At 38.6% G+C, this 25,585-nt stretch overlaps 1 protein-coding gene and 1 long non-coding RNA gene across 2 annotated transcripts in view; one reads left to right on the top strand and one right to left on the bottom strand.

Moving 5' to 3' along the window:
• LOC133550902 (uncharacterized) overlaps nt 1–25,585 on the bottom strand; it is a 57,965-nt gene that overhangs the window by 2,789 nt on the left and 29,591 nt on the right. Inside the window, exon 2 of the long non-coding RNA XR_009806398.1 lies at nt 25,365–25,445. This is a non-coding gene — a long non-coding RNA (uncharacterized LOC133550902). The remainder of the gene's footprint in view (nt 1–25,364; nt 25,446–25,585) is intronic.
• LOC133550901 (androgen receptor-like) overlaps nt 1–25,585 on the top strand; it is an 86,427-nt gene that overhangs the window by 34,616 nt on the left and 26,226 nt on the right. Inside the window, exons 4-7 of the mRNA XM_061897031.1 lie at nt 6,458–6,736; nt 7,388–7,532; nt 15,060–15,190; nt 24,052–24,203. Of these exons, the coding sequence (XP_061753015.1) occupies nt 6,458–6,736; nt 7,388–7,532; nt 15,060–15,190; nt 24,052–24,203 (707 nt within the window). The remainder of the gene's footprint in view (nt 1–6,457; nt 6,737–7,387; nt 7,533–15,059; nt 15,191–24,051; nt 24,204–25,585) is intronic.

The raw sequence follows: 25,585 nt of genomic DNA, 5'->3' as shown, positions 1-25,585 counted from the left end.
CATCAAGTTCAATATCAAATAAATTAAAAGTGCCACTTTTTCGTGTTTTGATCAAATTTACCGCGCTCACAACATCTGTTAAAACCTCATTGAGTTCGGGGCTGAGCTGCCTTAATGCGAGTGCTTCCCGGTGAATGACGCAGTGTGACCAATGCGCATTTGGCGCAACCCGCTTTATTAGAGCCTGCTGCCCGTTTCTTGACCCTGCCATGGTCTGTGCGCCATCGGAGCAAAAGTCCACACAGTTTTCCCATTTAAGGTTGTGTTCTTTGAGGAAACTGTCCATTATCTTGAACAGCTCATCAGCAGTGGCTCTATTTTTTACGTATTTGCAAAACAGTAAATCCTCGCACAGTGACTTGCCATTCACAAAGCGGACGTATGTGATGAACAGGCAGTCTGTATTGCTGTCAGTAGCTTCGTCCACTTGTAAAGCAAAACGACTTTATTTGAATTTGTCTACGACAGGGGTCGGCAACCTTTACCACTCAAAGAGCCATTTAGACCTGTTTCACAAATTAAAGAAAACAATGGGAGCCACAAAACTCTTTTGAAATTTAAAATGAAATAACACTGTCTAATCCCCCTCTGATCCCCACAATTTCCCCCTTTGTCTTCCTTTTTTTCTCTTTCTATCCCTTGCTGCTCCAGCCCGGCTGCACAAAATGATAATATAAATACATTTAATAAAGTCAAATTTAAATAAGGCAACAAGAGAAGTATCCTACACTTCTCTTCTGTAAAGTAAATGTGAACAGCCGATATGGGCATCTACATCAACTATATGATTTGCCTGAGAAGCTGGACAGGAAAAAAAATTAAAATATAAAATAAAATTAAAAATTAAAAAAATAAATAACACTGCATATAAAGTTTTCTTTTTGCTTTGGGCTATGTATAAACAAACTATAATGGGTTACGTTTATGAAATCAATGAACGACTGCAGAAAAAATGAAATAAAATTTCTGCATGCAACAAAACGTTTTTAACTCCGAAAAAGACGTGGGGTTGAAGGTTAAGTAAAATACTTAATGTCCATTTAATTATTCCTTGTAGTAATGAAAAAACAAAACGCCAAACTTAAATTATTCACTGGCAGAAAACCAAAAATGCCGTCCTCTCTCTCTGTGTCGTCATCCTTTTACTGGCGCCGTGCATCAGCTGCCAACCTAAATGATAAAATGTCTATTTCGCTGATCAATTAAAAAATATGAATGTATGCAAAATTATAGGAAATTAAAATATGTATCATACGTGGTCAATGTGATTTCTGCTCCTGAACTGCAGCGCACAGCGTCCCCACATAGGGGCTGTATGACGTCACCTTTATCCTCACACAGGAATGTAAACTCTCATCTGTGAGGCGTGTGCCATGTTTGTTTTTAATAAAGTTCATGTGTTGGCCCTGCGATGAGATGGCGACTTGTCCAGGGTGTACCCCGCCTTCCGCCCGATTGTAGCTGAGATAGGCGCCAGCGCCCCCCGCGACCCCAAAAGGGAATAAGCGGTAGAAAATGGATGGATGGATGTTGGAGAACACCTGCTCACATGAAAACGTGGATCCAAAGATCGACAGGACTCCAAGTGCATACTTTTTCATGTTCACATAAAAGTCAGGGATAGCGTTCCAAGTTTCGAACACAAGTTTGTCTGCCTTGGGGAGGTTTTCAATATCACACTATTTGTGATTCTGAGCAAAAACGTCCTTCGGGCGTGAAACATCTTCAAGGTCCGCTGTCAGGCGTTTTAACTTGAACACCCACATGTCTTTGTCCGCTGCTGCAGGACGGAGACGCGCGCGGCCGTGGGCGTGTCCCGAGGTTTGACAAGCAGGATGACAAGCTTAGCTGGCCGTGACAAGCTGAGCCGCATCAGAGTGATCAAAGAGCCACATGCGGCTCCGGAGCCGCCGGTTGCCAAACCCTGGTCTACGAGTTGTTCCTAAAGATCACTTGCATTGTCGCATATACGTCTCGCAACTGTGGGACAGCTTTTAATTTTGCTGCGCTTGTCTCGTCAAGCATGACTGACACCATGTCTATTGCAGTGGGGAGAATCAGCTGTTCAGCAAATGTGTGTGTTTTTTGCATAGAGCAATTCTGTATGCAACTCTATATGAAGCCAATTCATCCATTTTGTGTAATTGTGGTCCACACATTGGCCTGCTACCCATCCGCGCGAAAGTTTGTTCCGCTTAGCCCCGCCCCCATTAGTTACTGTTGCGTCTGTCAAACTTTCGCTCCTACCTAGAAATTTAAAGTCTACAGGAAAAATACGTAATTTACATTAATTTATATATCGGATTTCACAGACAGAATCACAAAGTGATTTACAGTTTGTATAGAAAATGGGGTTGTAAAAAAAAAAAATCTAAGAATTAAAAAAAAAAAAAAAAAAAGTTAAATTTCCTCCCGTTCCTCGCGCCCCACCTGTCATGTCTCTATTCCCCACCAGTGGGGCGCGCCCCACACTTTGAGAAACGCTGCACTAGTGTAATGGAGGCCAGCCAGCGTTTCTGGTTACTGCGTTGATAACAGATAACACGCTTGTCGCTCATGCCGGACGACCAAGGTTTGAGTCCCGGGCGGAACAGAAAAAGTAGACACTGAAACACATGGGTTTCAGTGGTGCCATGACCCGGATGAGAGTGAGGTTTAGAGGGGTTAGTGTAGCAAAGGCCAGCCAGTTGGGCTGGGCCATGTGTACGTTGGTAAACCTCACTCCCTGACAACCTCAAGAGCAGTGCTGGTTACCAGTTTGATAGCTCGGGTTTTTAGCTCGATAGCTAGCCTCATGCCAGATGACCCATGTTCGAGTCTTGCGCAAAACAGAAAAGCATGGACTGAACCAGGTGGGGTTACATTAACACTAATAATGCATTGCTGAGTACAAAGGTGCCAAGTGAGGGATCACTATCACATGAGCCCTGTCTACAGCAGGAGTCCACCTTTTGAAACGGAGGACCAACAAAAAAAAACAAGTACTACTGTACTTTTGAGCATTGTGTTGCAGCTGTGTTGCAGCTGTGCAGCAAGCGCTAACCCACTAATTACAGAAAGGCGCGTCTTTAAACAAGCATTTGCCCGATTTAACGCCTGCCATCGTCTTCCATTAAATAAAATACAAGATTGAGTACAAACAAGGGGTGTGGGAAAAAATCGATTCGAATACAAATCGAATCGAATACATTGTGCAATTCAGAATTGATTCTGATTTTTAAAAAATAGATTTTTTTTTAATTAATTTTTTTTTTTTTTTTTTTTATCAATCCAACAAGCCACTACACAGCAATACCATAACAATGCAATCCAATTCCAGAACCAAACCTGATCCAGCAACACTCAGAACTTCATCATAAACAGAGCAATTGAGAAGACACAAACACGACACAGAACAAACCAAAAGTAGTGAAGCAAAAATTAATATTATCAACAACAGTATCAATCCATCCATCCATCTTATTCCCTTTTGGGGTCGCGGGGGGTGGTGGCGCCTATCTCAGCTACAATCAGGCGGAAGGCGGTGTACACCATGGACAAGTCACCATCTCATCGCACCTCAATATTAGTTATAATTTCAGCATAGCAGTGATTGAAAATCCTTCATTGACATTATCATTGGACATTTATAAAAATACAAATAAAGAACAATAATGTCACAGTGGCTTACAGTTGCATTGCATCTCATAAGCTTGACAACACACTGTGTCCAATATTTTCACAAAAATCAAATACCGGTAAGGTATATTTTTGGTTCGTTTAATAGTTAAAACAAATTTACATTATTGCAATCAGTTGATAAAACATTGTCCTCTACAATTATAAAAGCTTTTTTTTTTTTTTTTAAATCTACTACTCTGCTTGCATGTCAGCAGACTGGGGTAGATCCTGCTGAAATCCTATGTATTGAATGAATACAAAATTGTTTTGAATCGGAAATATATCGTTTTTGAATCGAGAATCGAATTGAATCGTGGGACACCCAAAGATTCGCAGCCCTAGTAAATACACATAAGTAAATAAATAAACAAGTGTCTCCTCTTCAATGCATTAACTTAGTATTGCTGAGGCATCAGTCAAAAGTTGAGCGATAAAGCCTAAGCGTTACGAGCATTGTCTACCACCACTTACTTCTCGGATCAGATAGCTAAACCAAAGTCTGTGCCGATTTTTTCTTTAAGTGCATGTTGTCAGATTGCAGCAGCTGCACTCAGGTCAGCAAGGAGCTGTGTCTCTGCTAAAGATGGGAGTGCTTTTCTGCTCCTCGCGAGCTCTGAATTTTACTCAGCTTTTTAGTGGCGAAAGAAACCAATATGTCATGCAAATGGCTGTGATTTACTCAGTTGTGTGCATCAAAGATGTCTTTGCAATGCTGCAAAATCTTGCAGGTAGGACAGATTGGAAAAAAGAGGACGAGAAGAAGAAAAAAAAGCACTTCTCAATCACCAGCTAGGCTTCGTACATTACGACCGCAGACATTTCCACCAGATGAGACTCATCTGTTCAGTATGACTCAATGGCTTTAGAGCAGGGGTGTCCATTTGCGGCCCGCAACTAATCGTTTAACGGCCTGCCACACATTCTGCAAAAATTGCAAAATTGATTGTATTGCAAAAATAAAAAAATAAACCTTTAAAAAAAGTGGAATGAGGTGAAATCTAATGAGAAAAAGTGCCAATGTTTACACAAAGCTGCCAGGCAGGCAGTTTTTTTGTTCCTTTTGTCTTTATTTTCTTTTTTTTTTCCATTGCTCAAAAAAAAAAGGACAAAAAAAATCTATGTTATAATGAATTATTACTTAAAAATAATCACTTTAAACTGTTTTATGTGGAAAAAATATTGCATATGTTGTGTGGTTGCCAAATAAAAACATCAAAGTTTTGACAAAAGAGCATAAAACAAACAAAATAATAGTTCAAACTTAAAATCGACAGATATATCGGAAGTTGATCTTGAAATGTAAGTGTTAAAAGTAAAAAAAAAAAACTAATAAAAATGTATCACTTTATGAGTGGGGAACCTTTCGGATCTCAAATATATTTAGTAGGATTTTATTAAATTTTTCACTGTGGTTACTCAAAAATATAAAATAATTAAAATCAATGGTGTCCTGCATTATTGATCATTGAGGGCTTTAATTGCTAAATAAAAGAAACTCTCCTGAAGGAATCAATAAGGTACTATCTATCTATCTATCTATCTATCTATCTATCTATCTATCTATCTATCTATCTATCTATGTAAATACTGCATATTTCAGTATTACTATAAAAAACAAAGTTGTCTTTGACAGAAAAGGCATACAATCTTATTTGTTTTACTTTATATCAACCTCAAGTTGATATAGAGATTTACTGTAAGCATTAAATAAATAAATACAATAATAATCTGACTTATTTTTAACATTTTAATGACTGAGACCCTCTATGCTCCCAGGAGCCCAAAGGATAAAAAAACAAACAAACATATATTTTGTTATGGTTTGAAAATGAAAAATATCAAAATGGCCCCCAAATGCTTAATTTTTTTCCGTGTGCGGCCCTCTGTGGAAAAAGTTTGGACACCCTTGCTTTAGAGCTATTACAAGATTAGTCTTGATGTTGTTGGCTAAAATTGTTGTTTTTTTATTCAGAGCTGGGTGAGCAATTTTCAAATTGATTGAGAAAGTGAAATGACTTAAATTTTCTGAATCTTTTCTATGTATCCATTTTTGGCTGCTTAGTATCTTGTTCAGCAGGCGGACTACAATTTGGACAGGTTATCAGCCAATCACAGGGTACATTTAATGTAGACCAAGGGTGCCAAAGAGTGGCTTACCAAATTTAAAATATATTTTTATTGACCTCTATTTCGCTCTCAAAAACTAACTAAAATAAAATAAATAAATGGGTTGTACTTGTATAGCGCTTTTCTACCTTCAAGGTACTCAAAGCGCTTTGACACTACTTCCACATTTACCCATTCACACACACATTCACACACTGATGGAGGGAGCTGCCATGCAAGGCGCCAACCAGCACCCATCAGGAGCAAGGGTGAAGTGTCTTGCTCAGGACACAACGGACGTCACGAGGTTGGTACTAGGTGGGATTTGAACCAGGGACCCTCGGTAGCGCACGGCCACTCTTCCACTGCGCCACGCCGTCCCCAACTAGTTGCCCTCTATCAAACTGCTGATTTTCACTTTCTTATATATGATGGCATGGGTCTAAATTCCTCACTTACAGTGATGTGCTATCCCAAAAATCACTTTGTTTCGTCGCGGCCCATTGGCACAGTTTCACATTGGTTCCTAGAGGCAAAGGGTTTAGACACCCCTGCTGTAGACCATTTACACTAATGTCAATGAGCAGGAGTCGATCCAACACAGGGTGCACCAAAGTCAGTGTAGCACTACACTATGCCGTCCTGAAAAGACAAATTATTATTGACACAACATTTGTTTTTGCATTTATAGCACGTAAACTAAAGAAGATTGGACAACCAAAAAACCCCAAAGAGGATAATCCTGTTCAGGATTCCGCTGAGGTTATCCATCATGTCTCCCCTAAATCAAGTGTGAACATCAACTCCCAGACGGTCTTCCTTGATATTCTGCAGTCCATTGAGCCTGAGATTGTGAACGCGGGCCACGATTACGCCCAGCCAGACTCAGCGGACAATCTGCTTACCAGCCTCAACGAGCTTGGAGAGAGACAACTGGTCAACATGGTCAAGTGGGCAAAGGGACTACCAGGTAAGACTAGTATAGATAAGGTTTTTTAAACGTTGTTCATGAACTAATTACACAATAAAGGGACTCATGCCAGAGGGAGCATCATCAATGTCCTAAACATTTGAGGCAACAATCCAGTTGATGCAAGAACATGAAGTGCTTTAAAAACAAGTTGGGTATTTTTTTAAATGGAAACTGATACAAATGATTTTTACGTATGCTGTTTGAACAAACCATAACCTATTTATGATTCTCATTATTTTTGGGGGGCTGTAGATCACATAGGCTGTAATCACAATTCTTGCCTGGAGAAAAAAATAATGCTTTAGTCTTCATGAGTTGTTTGGATCGAGAAATCCTTTCCTCGCTCTCCTGTTTTAAGTTAGAAAAATATTAATTTCCTACAAAAGCAAAAAAGGATCCAAAATGCATTTTAGAATGAGATAAGTAGTAGCCCTAACTTTAATTTCCTATGACAGCAAAAATTATCCAAAAGGCATTTTAGAATGAGATAAATAGTTGCCCTAACATTGATTTTTGGGGAACCCAGAGGCTATTTTATTGTGGAGAATGGTGACACAATTGTTATTATTCCAGTTAGTCAAACAAGTAAACTCACTTATTCAACAAATTTAATAACACTATAACATACTGTACATGTTCTGTGTGTAGGTTTTAGGAGTCTGCATGTGGACGACCAAATGACTGTCATCCAACATTCGTGGATGGGCGTAATGGTGTTCGCCATGGGTTGGCGATCACATAAGACCGTCAACAGCAGGATGCTGTACTTTGCACCCGATCTCGTCTTCAACGAGTATGTAATTTCTGTGAATTTTTTTAATTGTATTAACTAATCTGCTATACTACATCAGTTTCTTTATCCCCCATCTTTTACACCTAGTTCTCCTGTGATGGAAAATCATACAAAATACTTTTAATATATTTTTCTAATGTAGGAATGGTCGCGAGCTTTTCGGCACCAGTTTCTGCCTTGCTTGTTGTTTTGTTACCATAAGATTAAAGTGAGGAATATTATTTCTTCTTCACGGTGGCAGAGGGGTTAGTGCGTCTGCCTCACAATACGAAGGTCCTGCAGTCCTGGGTTCAAATCCAGGCTCGGGATCTTTCTGTGTGGAGTTTGCATGTTCTCCCCGTGAATGCGTGGGTTCCCTCCGGGTACTCCGGCTTCCTCCCACTTTCAAAGACATGCACCTGGGGATAGGTTGATTGGCAACACTAAATTGGCCCTAGTGTGTGAATGTGAGTGTGAATGTTGTTTGTCTATCTGTGTTGGCCCTGCGATGAGATGGCGAATTGTCCAGGGTGTACCCTGCCTTCCGCCCGATTGTAGCTGAGATAGGCGCCAGCGCCCCCCGCGACCCCGAAAGGGAATAAGCGGTAGAAAATGGATGGATGGATCATTCAAAATCTGAATGCTCCGTGTAGTGAAAATGATTCAGATCAGGATATTGTTTATTACACATGGCAGCAGTAGGGAGGCCAGTGTAAGGAATATGAAGACATCCAATAACTACAATTGTATTCATTTATGGAAAAAACTTTTTCCACATTATAGTAAGGTTAGAAATGTAATCCAATTGACAAATCAAAATGTGTCTTTAAAATAACAGAATTTTCAATACTAATGACAAATGTTTTTCTATATAAATATATATGGGTAATATGTGTCCCAGGAAATAAAATGTATGGAATGCATGATAAAATTATCTTTGTATATTATTATTTATTATGTTTGAGGTTTATTGTATTAATATTTAAAAAAACGAAATGACACTTTAGTTGTTCTTCTACCCTGACACATTACCCTCTCTAAAAAATATGGAATATTCAATAAGTCACATGGTCTACTAATGTCTACCTGAATAATTCAGGTGCTTCTCAGACCATGGGAAGGCCAAAATCAAGTTCACTCAATTATTTTTCTGTATATTTAACAACACCTAAGCTGTGACTGAGGAGTAAATAACATCTTAGCAAGTCCTGTTCCCTTTTTCTTTGTTTTTTTGTTATTTTTTAAACAAATTGTTGGTTGGTCACCATATTGTGATTAGTGTAAACATAATATTCATCCATCCATCCATTTTCTACCGCTTGGGGTGTTGGAGCTTATCTCAGCTGCATTTGGGCGGAAAGCGGTGTACACCCTGGACAAGTTGCCACCTCATTACAGGGCCAACACAGATAGACAGATAACATTCACACTCACATTCACACACTAGGGCCAATTTAGTGTTGCCAATCAACCTATCTACAGATGTTTTTGGCGGTGGGAGGAAGCCGGAGTACCCGGAGGGAACCCACGCAGTCACGGGGAGGACATGCAAACTCCACACAAAAAGATCCCGAGCCCAGGTTGGAACCCAGGAGTACTCAGGACCTTCGTATTGTCAGGCACATGCACTTACCCCTTTTTTCCACCGTGCTGCCCAACATAATATTCATGTATTTGCTAATCTACGCTAATAGCTAAGTTGCGTTATCTTCAGTTCTGTTACTCAAAAAAATCGGCTCTGGAACCTTGTACGAAAACAAAATTAAATAGCCAAATATGGCCCAGTATGCATTTTGAGTAATGTCCCTGACAAAAATTATGTTGCTGCCTTCCTACTACAGTGCATTGAGAGAGTATTCACAGCGCTTCATTTTTCCACATTTTATTATGTTACTTATTCCAAAATGGAAAACATTAATTTTTGTTCTTAAAACAAAAAATAACTTGACCTTCAGTTGATCATTTGAAATCAGAAATAGCTTGTATTAAAGGCAAAAGCCTCTTTATTATGCTTAACATATACAAATTAAGTTTTGTATCATTCATTGAGATTTATCATTTATTTAGGACAGAAAGGTCAGCTTGTACTTGGACAAGGGGTGGTAGTTTAGGGGGAAACCATTTTTTTATTTTTTTTTTCTTTGTCATGAAAAAGGGACGTTTTTGTCATGAAAAAGGGAGGTTTTTGTGGTTGGTGCACTAATTGTAAGTGTATATTGTGTTTTTTACGTTGATTTAATAAAAAAGAATAACAAATTCTTCTGCGGCCCGGTACCAATCGGGCCACGGCTCGGTGGTTGGGGACCACTGCTTCACATGATAGTCTGGTGTACTTAGGTTCTTTTTATAAACAGTTGGGATTATATTCAAGGAGAATTTGTCACTGGTGAAGTTAATATCTGTGATTGGTTGAACCGTTTAATGACATGACAACACTTGTACTTGCAAAAACAGATGCTGTGGGCTTTATAGTAGAACTGGACTTTTTTGGAATTTAACCTATCATTCACAATACCTTTATAAAACAAACACACAAGCACACATACGTTTTTCTTTTTTTATGCATTCTATCATGTAAATAAATGTTAGCAAATGTCTGCTTACAATGGAACCTATGGGAGACTCTCTTTCTGCCTATAAAGCGCTTAAAAAACATCCAAACATTTCCATCAATATTTTATACACATGCTGTAATTATAGATGTAATGTAGTAACTTGCACATTCATAACAAGATTGCAATATTTACATAATTTGCTAATTTTAAGCATACGGCAGCACATTGATTTATTAATCAAAACGTTATCTTTTCTCTTCAACAATAACTACATGAAAGCCAACAAACCTGATAAACTATCACTAACCGTACAATTTCTGCTCTCACTAGGATGACAACTAATAGGGTGTTTATATGTTCCCGTTTATATGAAGAATGATCATAATCCTTGCGAAGAAAAAAGGTGGGTGGAACCAAGCATCTTTTTGGATATTTATTGCCATTTCTGGATCCAAGTTGGCTGTTAAAGTTTACCAACTTCTCAGTTTATGGCTGCAGCCTTGTACATACTATCAAGGTGAGAGGGATAATTTATAATCTAGATTTAATGTTCACGAGGTCAGAGGTGAGACAGCAGCTCACCAGCTCATGTCAATACAGCAGCATAAGGTAGTTTAACTCACTTGATCAATGCGCTGCTAAATATAGTTAACATAAGTGCTTATGATAACAATATCGCTAATACATGGTTAATATTCAGGTCACAAAATGTAAACGGAACATATGTATTTTTTATTGGGTTTTATGGTTGGAATACAAAACCCAAAACCAGTTAAGTTGGCACGTTGTGTAATTCGTAAATATAAACAGAATACAATGATTTGCAAATCCTTTTTTAACTTATATTCAATTGAATATACTGCAAAGACAATACATTTAATGTTTGAACTGAGAAAATATATTTTTTTTTTAATTAATCATTAACTTAGAATTTAATGGCAGCAACACAGTCCAAAAAGTTGGCAAGGGGCGTTTTTACCACTGTGTTACATGGCCTTTCCTTTTAACAACACTCAGTGAACGTTTGGGAACTGAGACCAATTTTTGAAGCTTTTCAGGTGGAATTTTTTCCCATTCTTGCTTGATGTACAGTTTAAGTTGTTCAACAGTCTGGGGTCTCCCTTGTGGTATTTTACACTTCATAATGCGCCATACATTTTCAATAGGGGACAGGTCTGGACGACAGGCAGGCCAGTCTAGCACCCGTACTCTTTTAATATGAAGCCAAGCTGTTGTAACACGTGGCTTGGCATTGTCTTGCTAAAATAAGCTGGGGCCTTCCATGATAACATTGCTTGGATGGCAACATATGTTGCTCCAAAACCTTTATGTACCTTTCAGCATTAATGGTGCCTTCATAGATGTGAACGTTACCCATACCTTGGGCACTGATACACCCCCATACCATCACAGATGCTGGCTTTTGAAGTTTGCGCCTAGAACAATCTGGAGGACACAACGTCCACAGTTTCCAAAAACAAATTGAAATGTGGACTCGTCAGACCACAGAACACTTTTACATTTTGCATTTTGCATCAGTCCATTTTAGATGAACTCTGGCCCAGCAAAGCCGGCGGTGTATTTCTTGGTGTTGTTGATAAACGGCATTCGCTTTGCAGAGTATAGTTTTAACTTGCACTTAAAGATGTAGCGACAAACTGTAGTTACTGATAGTGGTTTTCTGAAGTGTTCCTGAGCCCATGTGGTGATATCCTTTACACGCGTTTTTGATGCAGTACCTATCGCCTGAGGGATCCAAGGTCACGGGCATTCAATGTTATGTGCAGTGATTTCTCCAGATTATCTGAACCTTTTGATGATATTACAGACCTTAGATGGTGAAATCCTTAAATTCCTTGCAATAGCTCGTTGACAAAATTTTGTTCTTAAACTGTTGGACAATTTGCTCACGCATTTGTTCACTTCCTTGTTTGTGAATAACTGAGCATTTCATGTATGCTGCTTTTATACCCAATCATGGCACCAACTTGTTCCCACTTGTTTGCCACATGTGCCAGTTTTTTCAAACATGCTCCAGGGAATATCCAATGAACTAATATTTTCAAAAAATAACTAAGTTTTCCAATTCGAACGTTAAGTATCTTGTCTTTGCAGTCTATTTAATTCAATATAGGTTGAAAAGGATTTGCATATAATTGTGTTCTGTTTTTATTTACGATTTACACAACTTGCCAACTTCACTGGTTTTGGGTTTTGTAGACACAATGGCGTCTTGACTTCATAGCTCCCATAAGCTCCATTGTAAGTGGACTTTTATTTATGTTTGTTCACGAGTTAAAATGCATTAAAAAGGTATGTATGCTTGTCTCTCAAAGGTATTGTAAATCATAGGCAACATTAAAAAAAGTGCAGTTGCCGCTTTAATAAGACGTAAACATCAGGACACTTTTCGACGGTTTCATTTTGCACCGAGTTAATAGTGCGAAAGCCCTCGATATTAATAGGAATTGTTTGCAATTCAAAGCAATTGATTGATCAGATATAAAGTTAAAAGCCTTTAGTCTTCGACTGTCGTTCATTATGTACATTTTCGGATATAGGCTTGAAAAAAGTAAATTTCATTTTATTTTGGTGAAAACATTGGGTGGCTCCCAGGTGTTCTGCATGCACAATGCAAAGGTGAGGAAAAAACATAGTTTATTAATGGCCAATAATATGTTTATGTATTTATTTATTAATCAAATAGTTTTCAAACGGGATGGCACTTCTCTTCTATATGTCAAAACAAAAGAAGATAAAAACTATGTAAAATGTAGCTGTTGCATAATTGTTATTAATGGCCAATAATATGTTTATGTATTTATTTATTAATCAAATAGTTTTCAAATGGGATGGCACTTCTCTTCTATATGTCAATACAAAAGAAGATAAAAACTATGTAAAATGTAGCTGTTGCATGATTGTATCGCTTCTGTGTGGTCCACTTAAGCTCAACTTTCACATGATAATTATGAGCGGTCCATTAGTCTGCTTTTTTCCTTTCTTTTTTTCCTGTTTGTACTGTTCTTGAACGTGACACCACGCTGCCATTATGCAAAGCAGCCACAAAGGGTTTGACAAATACAAATAGAGTGTATCGATGCGCTTTGGAGCTGACAGGTATGCAACAACATTATAAACGGCAACACATGCAAAGGTCCTGCTGACATGACTCTGTGAGTTGTGAAATTAAAATGGTTTTAGCTTATACTTTTTTTTACACTAATGTGCTCCCTGTAATTTACTCCCCTGATAATAGCAAGGTTAATTGTGTTGGTTGGACATAAATCAGGTGTGAGGTATAGTGTAACTACAAGAAATGCAGCCTTCTGTATTTAGCGTCACGGCCATTGTCACACTATATCTAATAGACACTATTGTATATTTTAATCTGTTAAAAACTTCAACATCACAATATTTTTACAATTATCCTTTTTGATGATACTGCATCCCAAGCCACTTAATTAAAATATATTTAATAGTACATTTCAATATTTAAAAAAAGTTTGGGCACCTCTTATGAAAACTGTTTGAATCCATTTCAACCCATTTTCTGTGATTACTTTATGCCCCACTTAAACAGTTACAAGTTGTTAAAACTGCATTTTAGAGCCATCTGAGGGTCTTTTATATGCAGACGTGAGATAAAGTGCTGCCACCAAGTTCTACATCTGGATAGAAGCCCGATTACTGAGTTGTTCTTCAAGGTGTGGTGGATTAGCAGCTCCAATTTTGCTGGTGGAGTCTGGGTAATTTGAGCTATTTGAAAGAAATGTGAGCGGGAAGTGTTAATGGACTTAAGTGCTCACCGTCACTTGGCTGCTCACTGTCTCCTGCCAAGCCAAGGCTGTCCTTTAAGAAAGGGACAAAAACCCTGGCACAATCATTGCAATGAGACGCGAAATTTAGCAGTGATTAAATAACTGTTGCGCTTTTTCGTCGAAAGGAACATACCTCACCGGCATAAAACCTCATCATAGTCACACCGGATATTTAGGGGTATGTTTTTCGGCTGCGCTCTAATTGTTGCAGAGAGGTCGGATTGCACATGAAAGAAGAGCTATTAGAGGAAGATTAGATCTGAGAAATGAATTAATTAGAGTGGCAGCCTCTTCGTAAAAACGTTCTTCCATTTGTCGCTTCAATGTCACTAAATACCGTATTTCCTTAAATAGTGGTATCACCTCCTAACTGATGCCGTAATCATGGGTACATCACCCACCGTGTGTGGGTGATGTGATGTTTTGGGCGTATTTAGCACAACACACACCACGAAAGAACAAGAAAATGTACTTCTTTATTGCGGCATGTAGCAATTTAGAGTGAACTCTGCTAAACTTTAATTCTGATAAAGTGACCCACGTCTCAAAAGGTGGACGACCGAAAGTTAGTGAAGTTGGACAATGATTTTTAAAGTTAATCTATTATTTCAAGTGTCATTTTCTGTCAAATGCATTAAACGTGTAATATTAAAATTGCTTTTGCAAAAATAAAGGTGACACATTTATTAATGTGTGGTTTTCGCTGAAGTTGAGTGAAAACACCACTAAAGTTGGTCAAAAGTTTAGTCATGAATCTGTCCAGTTGATTTTTTATTGCCTTTTTTTTTTTAAGTGATGGAAGATGTTCCGCTCCATTGCCATCCTCCTTTTCCACTCACAACTGATGAAATATGATTTTTCCCTTTTGGCTTTGGCTTTACAAGACATATTAGAAACCTGCTTCTTTCCACATTGTTAATAAAAACTGTACAGAAGAAAAAATGAGTTCAACTTCTGCCTTCCCGCCCTCGTTTGGAGAAATCAGAGCAGGAAAGACCCAATTTCAGATTTTCCTGACTTAGTATTATGTGGTACCTATTACAACTCTAATACATTTGACTTTAACCTCTGACCTTATCTTCTCTGCAGCCCATCACAGAACAAAAAGTCCAGCGTCTTAAGCAATTTATCGACCTCACCGCTCACCATGTGCCCTTTCTGAACTTGCGCAGGCATCGGATGCAGATCTCCACCATGTACGAGCACTGTATCCGCATGAAGCGTCTGTCACAGGAGTTTGCAATGTTGCAGATAACGCAGGAGGAGTTTCTCTGCATGAAGGCCCTGCTCCTCTTCAGCATTCGTAAGTTTTGACATTAATCAACCAAGTTGGCTTGTAAAACACAAATTATATGGGAATACATTTGTGCTGGAGTATTTTACAGTAAACTATCTTAATCTTGATAAAGTCATCTAGCTTTACAATGCATCCGGAAATTATTCACAGTGTTTCTGCTACACTTTTTTCCACATTTTAGAGGAATGGGCAAAACTGCCCAAAGACAGGTGAGCATCGTATTCAAATTAAATTAAGGCTTTAATTGCTGCCAAAAATGTATGAGCAAAGGCTGTAAATACTTTAGTACATGTGATTTATTTGTTGTTGTTTTTTTGGTTTTTAAAAAGAGAAAAATATGTTAAAATTTTTAAAGATATGTTCACATTGTCATTATGGGGTGTAGTCTGTATAATTTTGAGGACAAAATTTATTTATTCCATTTTGGAACATGGCTCTGACATAATAAAATGTGGACAAAGATTAAACACTATAAATCATTTTTAGATGCACTGTAGTAGGGATGTAGTTGAAAAATACTACTTCCTGGTGGGCTACACCTCATTTATTGTGCATTGCCATTTCCTGCAACCTACAAAAGAAGTATTGAAGCTGTTATGTGTATGAAAAATTTTAATATAATTCAAAAGTAAAACATTTTAATAGGAGATTTGTTTTTCTTCTTATAGGAATACCATTCCAAGAGTAAAGATTTTTGTTTTACTTAACATTTGATAATTGACAACCGTGTAGTTCATGAATTCAGATATTTTATGACAAATAAAAACTGTAATCATATTAGTTAAGAGCCAGAATGCAGCTGAGATAGGCTCCAGCACTCCCCGCGACACCTAAAGGGACAAGCGGTAGGAAATGGATTGATGAAGAGAAAACAAGCAGTTTACTTTGATGTAATACTGTGAAGCAAAAACTACATCTAGATGTGGGTGGGAAAGGGCACTCTACTTCTTTCTACACTGTGGTATTCCAAATCATTTACATTTATAGTGTGAAGGAAACGTTTGTTTCTATCCATTTTTTTTACGTTAACAAAACTCTTGTTCTCATTCTCCTACATTGTTGCTTTTCACCGTGGTCCAAATGTCTGTCTGTATGTGTATTGTACTTGTATAATTAGGGTTGTCAACTGTCCCTTGAAAAATGAAATAGTCCCATATTAAGAAACATAAGTATTGATCTAAAAAGGTAGCCACTTTGTCGGAATAAAAAATAGTCGATAGCCCGTATACCGACAAGTGAATTATTCCTAGAAGTGAAAACCAGTGATGGTTAACTAAGCTAAGATGACTGTTGCACAGCATGCAGCGCCCGAACTATCGGAGTACCAAAGAGACTTAAATCTTCCTTCAAAAAGCAGATACGAGCAAATAATCTAACTATGCAATGGAATTAATCCCTATACTGGGACTTAATTAAAAAAAGATTTGTCAAGTGATTTCAAGGATTACGTCGGTCGCGTTCCCAGACATACATTATCAACGATTGTGCTCCAGACGCCATTCTACACGACAAAACTTGGAAAAGAATGGAGGTCTACAACTTCTTTGTGTGTGACTGGGTCAAGAAATTGGTATCAGGCTCTCATGGCTAAATATGCATTGATTTTTCCATGTTTGTTGCTGTTGCACGCGCCATTTATGATTAGTGTGTTTTTCCCCATTTTATCAAAACATAACTACAGATATCAACATTGTGCATGTGCTAAAAGCTTAATTTATGATTACTGCCTTTGGTAAAAGCTTAACTCTCATAGGTTTTGCTCACATTTGCTTTCTCTTATCTAAACACGCCAAGTTGGTGCTTTTGAAAACACTTGTAGCGCACTTGTTTAAGAAATACAAATAAAATCAAGATTATAATTAAATGGGACATTTTGACCTTTAAAACTATATCAAACAAACCTTTAAACCTTTTTCAAAGTCATACATTCTTCGAATCTGCTCGGTTGTCCTGTGGAGTGTGAGCTGCATGATTTTATCATCGACGTTTCCACAAATCTTGGACTTTCCGCCCTTTTTGATGACCTCTTGAGGAACTCTGGAGGTCTCCAAACATTTTTTTTCACGCAATTTAAACGGCTTGTACAGCCGAAAAAAACAGAAGCATAGGGTATTTTGTCTTCGAGAAAGGCTAAATGGTGCACAGTACACATTGAAAACAGATCTTGACTAACACTAGTATTCATTGGACAGGGCGCGACGTCAGTCACATCCCAACAATAGTCTATAGATTCCACTGAACAGCTTTACTTTGAAATAGCCTAACCCAGGCTGAGCCGATCAATACTCATTTCAGATCCCTCACCTGATTTTTCTGGTAACTTGCTTTTCCCTACTTTGCATTAGCTGTCACGCTGCCTTAGCTTGGCAGCAGCCAACTAGTGTTGTACACTTAGCTTTTGGTCTAAATTCCAAATGTGACTTTTTATCACAGCATTATTATGTTTCTTAATACATGTCGTCGGTAGTTTAGAGCTCGTTTTTGTCCGACAGGAAAGGTGTAAGTGGCTATCACATCCACAAGTATGTAATAAGTTAGCATTAGTATTACTGCTAGCTTACTTTTTTAGTGAGTGTCATGAACAACTCTGCCCTGGTTGTCATTGTAATAGTTATGTCTTGTCCTTAAAACACTAGTTGTGTGTCTAAGTGGTTCAATTAACAGAAACGCATAGAGCCTGATTTACTAAGATCAAAATACCTTGTGCTCAACAGCATGTGCAATCTATAACACAGCGTATACTATAAGTGTGTGTGTTGCGTGCGAGTTCCTACCACTGCATGTGCAGTTGAAATGTCTTATTTTAATGACGATTTTGCGTTTACTATATGGGGCATCACCACAGAGGTACTCTCATTCACTGCACATTCATGTTATCATGCTTTTACCAGCGGCGTTTTGCTATATTTTCAAACATGCAGGAGACATGTACCACTTTTTGTGGGCATTTTAGAAGTAGTGCATTTACAATTAAAACACTTTTTTTTTTTACTGCCAAAAGAGGGCTCATCGGAAAGAGGCAGCATTTACTCCGCTCAAGACGCAAAAAATGCATACTTAAAGGGTTTTACATATAAAAAATATTTTTGTGATATATATTCTGTGTGGAAAAAACAAACGCAATTTTAAAAAATACTTATGGACACACATTAATTGAATTTGTTTTAATCAACTCTTTAAGTCCTCTAGCAGTTATGATAAATGGTGTTTGCTGAATAGACGATATGTCAAATATTTTTTATTTCTGACTGTCAAAAATGATTGACACACACGTAGGACGAAGACGTCTGTCCGTCTGTGCTGCGAAAGCACTGATGTTGCAGCCGTGTGTGGAACTGTCAGCTTGCACAAGCTTTTGACACATGCTAAATAAAATGAAAAATAGTGCTCCCAAAACAATGATGAGTGTTGATAAATCACGTTGCAAGTGCTAAATAGTATTTGCACTTTCTCCTCCCAGAATTGTGGGTGTTTTGATGATCACCATACATTTAGCAAATTAATCAAGACACAGACACAAAAAGGATTTAATCCCTTATTCTGTTCACTTAAGAGACGCAATCCACTTTGCATACGTTTAGTGCAGGGGTCGGCAACCTTTACCACTCAAAGAGCCATTTTGACCCGTTTCACGAAATAAAGAAAACAATGGAAGCCACAAGACTCTTTTGAAATTTAAAATGAAATAACTCAGCGTACAAATTTTTTTTTTGCTTTGTGCTACTGTATGTATTAAAGGCCTACTGAAATGAGATTTTCTTATTTAAACGGAGATAGCAGGTACATTCTATGTGTCATACTTGATCATTTCGCGACATTGCCATATTTTTGATAAAAGGATTTAGTAAAAACATCGACGATAAAGTTCGCAACTTTTGGTCACTAATAAAAAAGCCTCGCCTTTACCGGAGGTAGCAGCCGATGACGTCACCGGTGTGAGGGCTCCTCACATCCTCACATTATTTATGATGTGAGCCTCCAGCAGCAAGAGCTATTTGGACCAAGAAAGAGACAATTTCCCCATTAATTTGAGCGAGGATGAAAGATTTGTGGATGAGGAAATTTAGAGTGAAGGACTAGAAGAAGAAAAAAATTAAGTTAAAAAAAAGGCGATTGCATTGGGAGCGATTCAGATGTTTTTAGACACATTTACTAGGATAATTCTGGGAAATCCCTTATCTTTTTATTCTGTTGCTAGTGTTTTAGTGAGTTAAATAATACCTGATAGTATGAGGGGTGTGTCCACGGGTGTGTTGACGCCAGTCTCTGAGAGAAGTCACGAAGCTGCAGCAGGACAGAAGCTCCGCTGATCTCCGGTAAGAGGCGACTTTTTACCACAATTTTCTCACCGAAACCTGCCGCTTGACAAGTGGTCGGGAACCATGTTCGCTTGACCACTCTCATCCATAGTAAAGCTTCACCTCCGGGAATTTTAAACAAGGAAACATCGTGTGTTTGTGTGGCTAAAGGCTAAAGCTTCCCACCTCCATCTTTCTACTTTGACTTCTCCATTATTAATTGAACAATTTGCAAAGGATTCACTAACACAGATGTCCAAAATACTGTGTAATTGCGCGATTAAAAGAGACGACTTTTAGCCGCAAGTGGTGCTGGGCTAATATGTCCCCTCCAACCAATAACGTCACAAACACGCGTCATCATACGCGTCATCATTCTGCGACATTTTCAACAGGAAACTCCGCGGGAAATTTAAAATTGTAATTTAGTAAACTAAACCGGCCGTATTGGCATGTGTTGCAATGTTAATATTTCATCATTGATATATAAACTATCAGACGGCGTGGTCGGTAGTAGTGGGTTTCAGTAGGACTTTAACCAGGGGTCTCAGACACGCGGTCCGCACCTTAATATGAAAATTTAATATTAGTGCGGCCCGCGAGTATTATTTTAATGCCGCTTGACAACATCACATTTGCCAACCATCTCAATTTTTCCGGGAGACCACCGAGTTTTAGAGCAATCATTCTCTCGACTGCTTGCTGGTTGTCACCCAAACGACAATAATAAGGACGTGCTATGATGACAATGCGTTTAGCGCCCTTTACAACCGTAACAAACAGCTTTCCAGCTCATTCACACGTTGTATGCGGCTTCTGCAGACACACATAAGCGACTGCAAGGCATACTTTGTCAACAGCCATTCAGGTTACACTGAGGGTTGTGATATAAACAACTTTAGCACTCTTACTAATATGCGCCACACTGGGAAACCACACCAAACAAGAATGACAAACACATTCCGGGAGAACATCCGCACTGTAACACAACATAAACACAACAGAACAAATACCCAGAATCCCATGTATCCCAAACCCTTCCGGGCTACATTTTACACCTCCGCTACCACCAAACCCCGCCCCAACACAGCCCACCTCAACCGACGCACGGAGGGGGGGGGGTATATAATGTAGCTTGGAAGAGTTAATGCCATCACGGCACGCCCTCAATATTGTTGACCAGGTGAATATCTGAGAATGTTATCCTGGGTAGATTTCTGGGAGATGCACTAAAATCCAGAAAACCTCCCGGAAAAATGGGGGGGTCGGCAAGTATGCAGCTGAGCTGCATACTTGCCGACCAAGAGCCGAATGCGGCTCGGGAGTCGCAGGTTGCCGACCCCTGGTTTAGTAGATCTGCTTTGCGTGTGCTATCAAGTTTGCATGTGTTTTAGTACACGCAAACCTTTACTAAATTAGATCCGTAGTGTGTTCCGCCTTATGATAGTAACACTATCATAAATACACTGATATTATACTGTTATTTAAAGAGGATGGAGGTCTGTTGAAGATATTTATTTTTATTTCGGTTAAATTAAGCAGGAGATTTCTATTTCAGAAAGATAATTATATTATGTTGTAATTTTGCGCTAAAAATATTTGTCTCCCATATATTCCATCCATCCATTTATCCATCCATCCATCCATTTTCTACCGCTTGTCCCTTTCGGGGTCGCAAGGGTTGTCCATTTACTCCAAAACATTCATCAACTTTAATTAAATTCAAAGTTGGAGTTACATAGTATAAATATTATTTTACACAAATTAAAAAAAGACAACAAGGGGTCTCATCAATGTTCCCTCTTAATTGTTCATGTGTACGAGCAAATGCAAAAACACCTTGAGCATTCAATGGAGCACCTGTGAGCAACATCAGACGTGCACACTATGTCCACACCAGCAGCACCTGTTCCAAAGCTGACTTAATAACAAGATACATGTTTTATTTTTTAACAATCAAATGACAGCAGTCTTTTTCATAATTTTTTATGATATTTTTTTTCCTATTATAAGTGATTTGGCCCGTTTAAATGAAAATAGCAAATACAATCTTGTTTTTCAGGAGCTGTGTGCTATAGTGTTTTATGTCTAGGTGGGGGTCCAGCTTTGGAAATAATTGGTACCCTTTCAGAGATCACAATTATTTCCACCTAATATTTATTTTTTATTAGCATTTCTGTAATTTAGTGACAGCATTCCATTATTAATATTCATACGATAAATTTAAGTTATTGATCAATTAAAGTAGATTAAGCACATCTGTTTGGAGAGTCATAGAGTAACAATCTGGAATTGAAAGTTTGTGTGGTGTTGGAGTTATCCCACTTTTTGTGTGGCCGTAAATGCATCACTAACGAAGTGCCGTGAGTGCTTGCATTGGTGCAAGTAAGAGAGAGAGAATGGCTGCAGTGGTTATGACAGATGACAAAGATGTGGCTTAAGCCTCGTTTGTACGACAGACAATGCCCGGTTTTGCGGATTATTCGATTTTTTTACTATTTTTTTGTTGTGGTCGCGGCCGACAAACAGTATTGCTCAATAAAGTGATGGATAGAATTCCTACCTCTTTAAATCGTCTCTACAGGCGTAATAATTTAACAGTGTTAACGAACAGTGTTTTCTCTGTTGTGGCCGCTTGTGAGAAACCTGTTACTCACAGTTGCTTTGCAAAATCCTACAGAACAAATTGTTATGTTTATTTTGTTTATAGTTCAGATGGGATTTAAATCTGTGCACAGCATAGATTTGCTGTGCGCAGGGGGCGTGTGAGCAATGAGCAATTGCGCAGGCGCGCACCTTACAGGTAACGTTGGGTCTCATGTATTTTTCAGGTGAATGGCAACACTATGTATATACTGCGCATCCGGAAAGTATTTCATACGCTTCGCTTTTTTCACATTTTGTTATATTACAGTCTTATTCCAAAATAAAATACATTACTTTTTGTCCGTAAAATTCTACAAACAAAAACCTATAACGACAATGTGAAAAAAAAAATCCTTAGAGATTTTTTTTTTAAATATTAGAAAAAAAACAAAAAAGTAAGGAATCACATGTACATAAAAGTATTCACAGCCTTTGCCATGAAACTCAAAAGTGAGTTCAGTTGCATTCTGTTTCAATTGATCATCCTTCTGATGTTCCTAAAGCTTAATTGGAGTCTACCTGTGGTAAATTTATTTGATTGGACATCATTTGCAAAGGCACACACTACAAATAAAGGTCCCACACTTGACAGTGCATGGCAGAGCACAAACCAAGCATGAAGCCAAAGGAATTGTCTGTAGACCTCTGAACCAGGATTGTCTCGAGGAAAAAGTCTGGGTAAGGGTACAGAAAATATCTGCTGCCTTAAAGGTCCCAATGAGCACATTGGTCTCCATTATCCATGAATGAAAGAAGTTTGGAACCACCAGGACTCCTCCTAGACCTGGCCGGGGATCTAAACTGAGTGATCGGAGCAGAAGGGCCCTAGTCAGTGTGGAGGATAGAACCTTCCAAAAGAACAACCATCTCTGCTGGAATCAACCAAGCAAGTCTGTATGGTAGAGTAGCCAGACAGAAGCAATTCCTTAGTCAAAAGCAGATGGCAGCCTGCCTGGAGTTTGCCTAAATACACCCGAAATACTCTCACACCATGAGAAACAATTCTCTGGTCTGATGAGACAAGGATTTATTTATTTGGAATGAATGCCAAGCATCATGTTTGAAGGAAACTAGGCACCACTCATCACCCTACAGTTAAGTATGGTGGTGGCGGCATCATGCTGTGGGAATGTTTTCTAGCACCAGGAACTGGATACTAGTCTGGATAGAGGGAAATATGAATGCAACAATGTACAGAGACACCCTGGATGAAAACCTGCTCCAGAGCACTCTTGAACTCCAACTGAGGCGAAAGTGCATCTTTGAGCCGGGCAACAACCAAGACATCAAAGAAATAGCTTTAGGACAACTCTGTAAATGTCCTTGATTGGCCCATCGGATTTAACATCTGGAAAGATCTAAAAAAGGCTGTGCACCAACACTTCCCATCCAACCTGATGGAGCTCGATAAGTGCTGCAAAGAGTAATGGACGAAACTGGCTGAAATAAGTGTGCCAGGCTTTTAGCATCATATTAAAAAAAAACTTCAGTCTGTAATTGCTGCCCAAAGTGCATCAACAAAGTAAGGCTGTGAATACTTAAGTAAATGGGATTTTTTTTTTTTTAACTTTTTTTAATATATTTGCAGAAAGCTCTAAAAAAAACATGTTCACCTTGTCATTATGGGGTAGTGTGTTTAAAATTTTGAGGACAACATTTTTTTTTAATGCTATTTTATAATAAGGCTGTAACATAAAAAATGTAGAAAAGTAAAGTGCTGTGAATACCTCCTACATGCACTGTAATTGAGCTTTGTAAAGGAGGCAGCTTATATTTTGTCATGTAAAATGGATTTTCTTCCCAAATTTACCTGCTTAACTTCCTATGAAACATTTACACACATTTCCCAGCCTACTACCCATTCACAATTAGGGAAGTAAATATTATAAACATTCATCCCAAACAACAACATATTTTCTGCAGTACCAGTGGAGGGTCTGAAAAGCCAGAAGAACTTTGACGACCTGCGCCACACCTACATCAGCGAACTCAACCGCCTTGTGAACTATCACATAACATCCAATTGTTCTCAGAGGTTCTACCAAATCACCCGACTGCTGGACTCCCTCCAGATGGTGAGATGAGCTGCATGCTAGCATTCAGCTTTGTGGACGCTTGTTTAAGCTCTCAGCCGAGTTGTGTCCATGTGCCATGTATCATGCATGAAAAGAAGGAAGGTACCAATTTGTAAAACAAAACACATTAAACAGAAAGAAACTCCATCAAATGGCATTAATCATATGTACTTAGATACTTAAAGCTTTAAATTACTGTATGTGTCTTATAGCGCAAGGGACCATCATTAATTTTCCATCCATTTTTTACCGCTTGTCCCTCTCAGGGTTGCGAGAGGTGCTGGAGCCTATCCCAGCTGCAACTGGGCGGAAGGCGGGGTACACAATTTTGTTGTCTAAATTATGTACCTCCGCGGTTAGGATATAATCAAACAAAAAGAGAAAACAAATATTTACTATCACGTAGCATTAATAATCATACCAGTATTATCTATAAAGACTAAGTCACAGTGGTGTATTTATTAAATAAAATTAAACAACTTGAATGACGAGAAAGTGTGATTACACTGTGTCTCGTTAGTTTATTCCATTATATTAGCATCATACAGTTACTCAACGGCAGAGTGCGTTATTAGGTTTGGGGCATTAACTATGTTGTTTATCTTAACTTTTACAACAGTTATGTTTTAAGTTTAACGTTTTTCTTGTACAGTTAAATATAATTTGTAGTATGATATGATCATAGATATAGGATGATTATTCCACCCATCCATCCATTTTCTACCGCTTATTCCCTTTTGGGGTCGCGGGGGGCGCTGGTGCCCATCTCAGCTACAATCGGGCGGAAGGCGGTGTACACCCTGGACAAGTCGCCACCTCATCGCAGGGCCAACACAGATAGACAGACAACATTCACACTCACATTCACACACTAGGGCCGATTTAGTGTTGCCAATCAACCTATCCCCAGGTGCATGTCTTTGGAAGTGGGAAGAAGCCAGAGTACCCGGAGGGAACCCACGCATTTACGGGAGGGGATGATTATTCATTTATTGTAAATCCTTTCTCAATTGAACAAATATTTTCAACATTTGTTCTTTTATAGTATTTATTGGCCAGTTATCAGTGCTCGCAAAATGTTTGTGAAAACGAAAATACGAAACATTGCGGTACCACTGCAGTTAATTAATTTGATATATTTTAGAATAAGGAGATACTTACCCACTGTGATGAGGTGGTGACTTGTCCAGGGTGGCCTTTCACCCAAATGCAGCTGAGATAAGCTCCAGCACCCCCATGACCCTGAAAGGGACAAGCGATAGAAAATGGATGGAAGGAGATACTTACCAAATCGCACTGTTAATACGAAACAAAGTCATACTAAAAGGAAGTAATGCTGCTATGGCATGACAATGAAATGACAGCATGTCATTTGTTTTGTG

Source organism: Nerophis ophidion, linkage group LG04 (genome assembly GCF_033978795.1).
Source record: "Nerophis ophidion isolate RoL-2023_Sa linkage group LG04, RoL_Noph_v1.0, whole genome shotgun sequence".
NCBI classification, from domain to species: Eukaryota; Metazoa; Chordata; class Actinopteri; order Syngnathiformes; family Syngnathidae; genus Nerophis; species Nerophis ophidion.
Note: the sequence above shows the minus strand (reverse complement) of the source record. Positions and strands in the feature narration are given on the sequence as shown.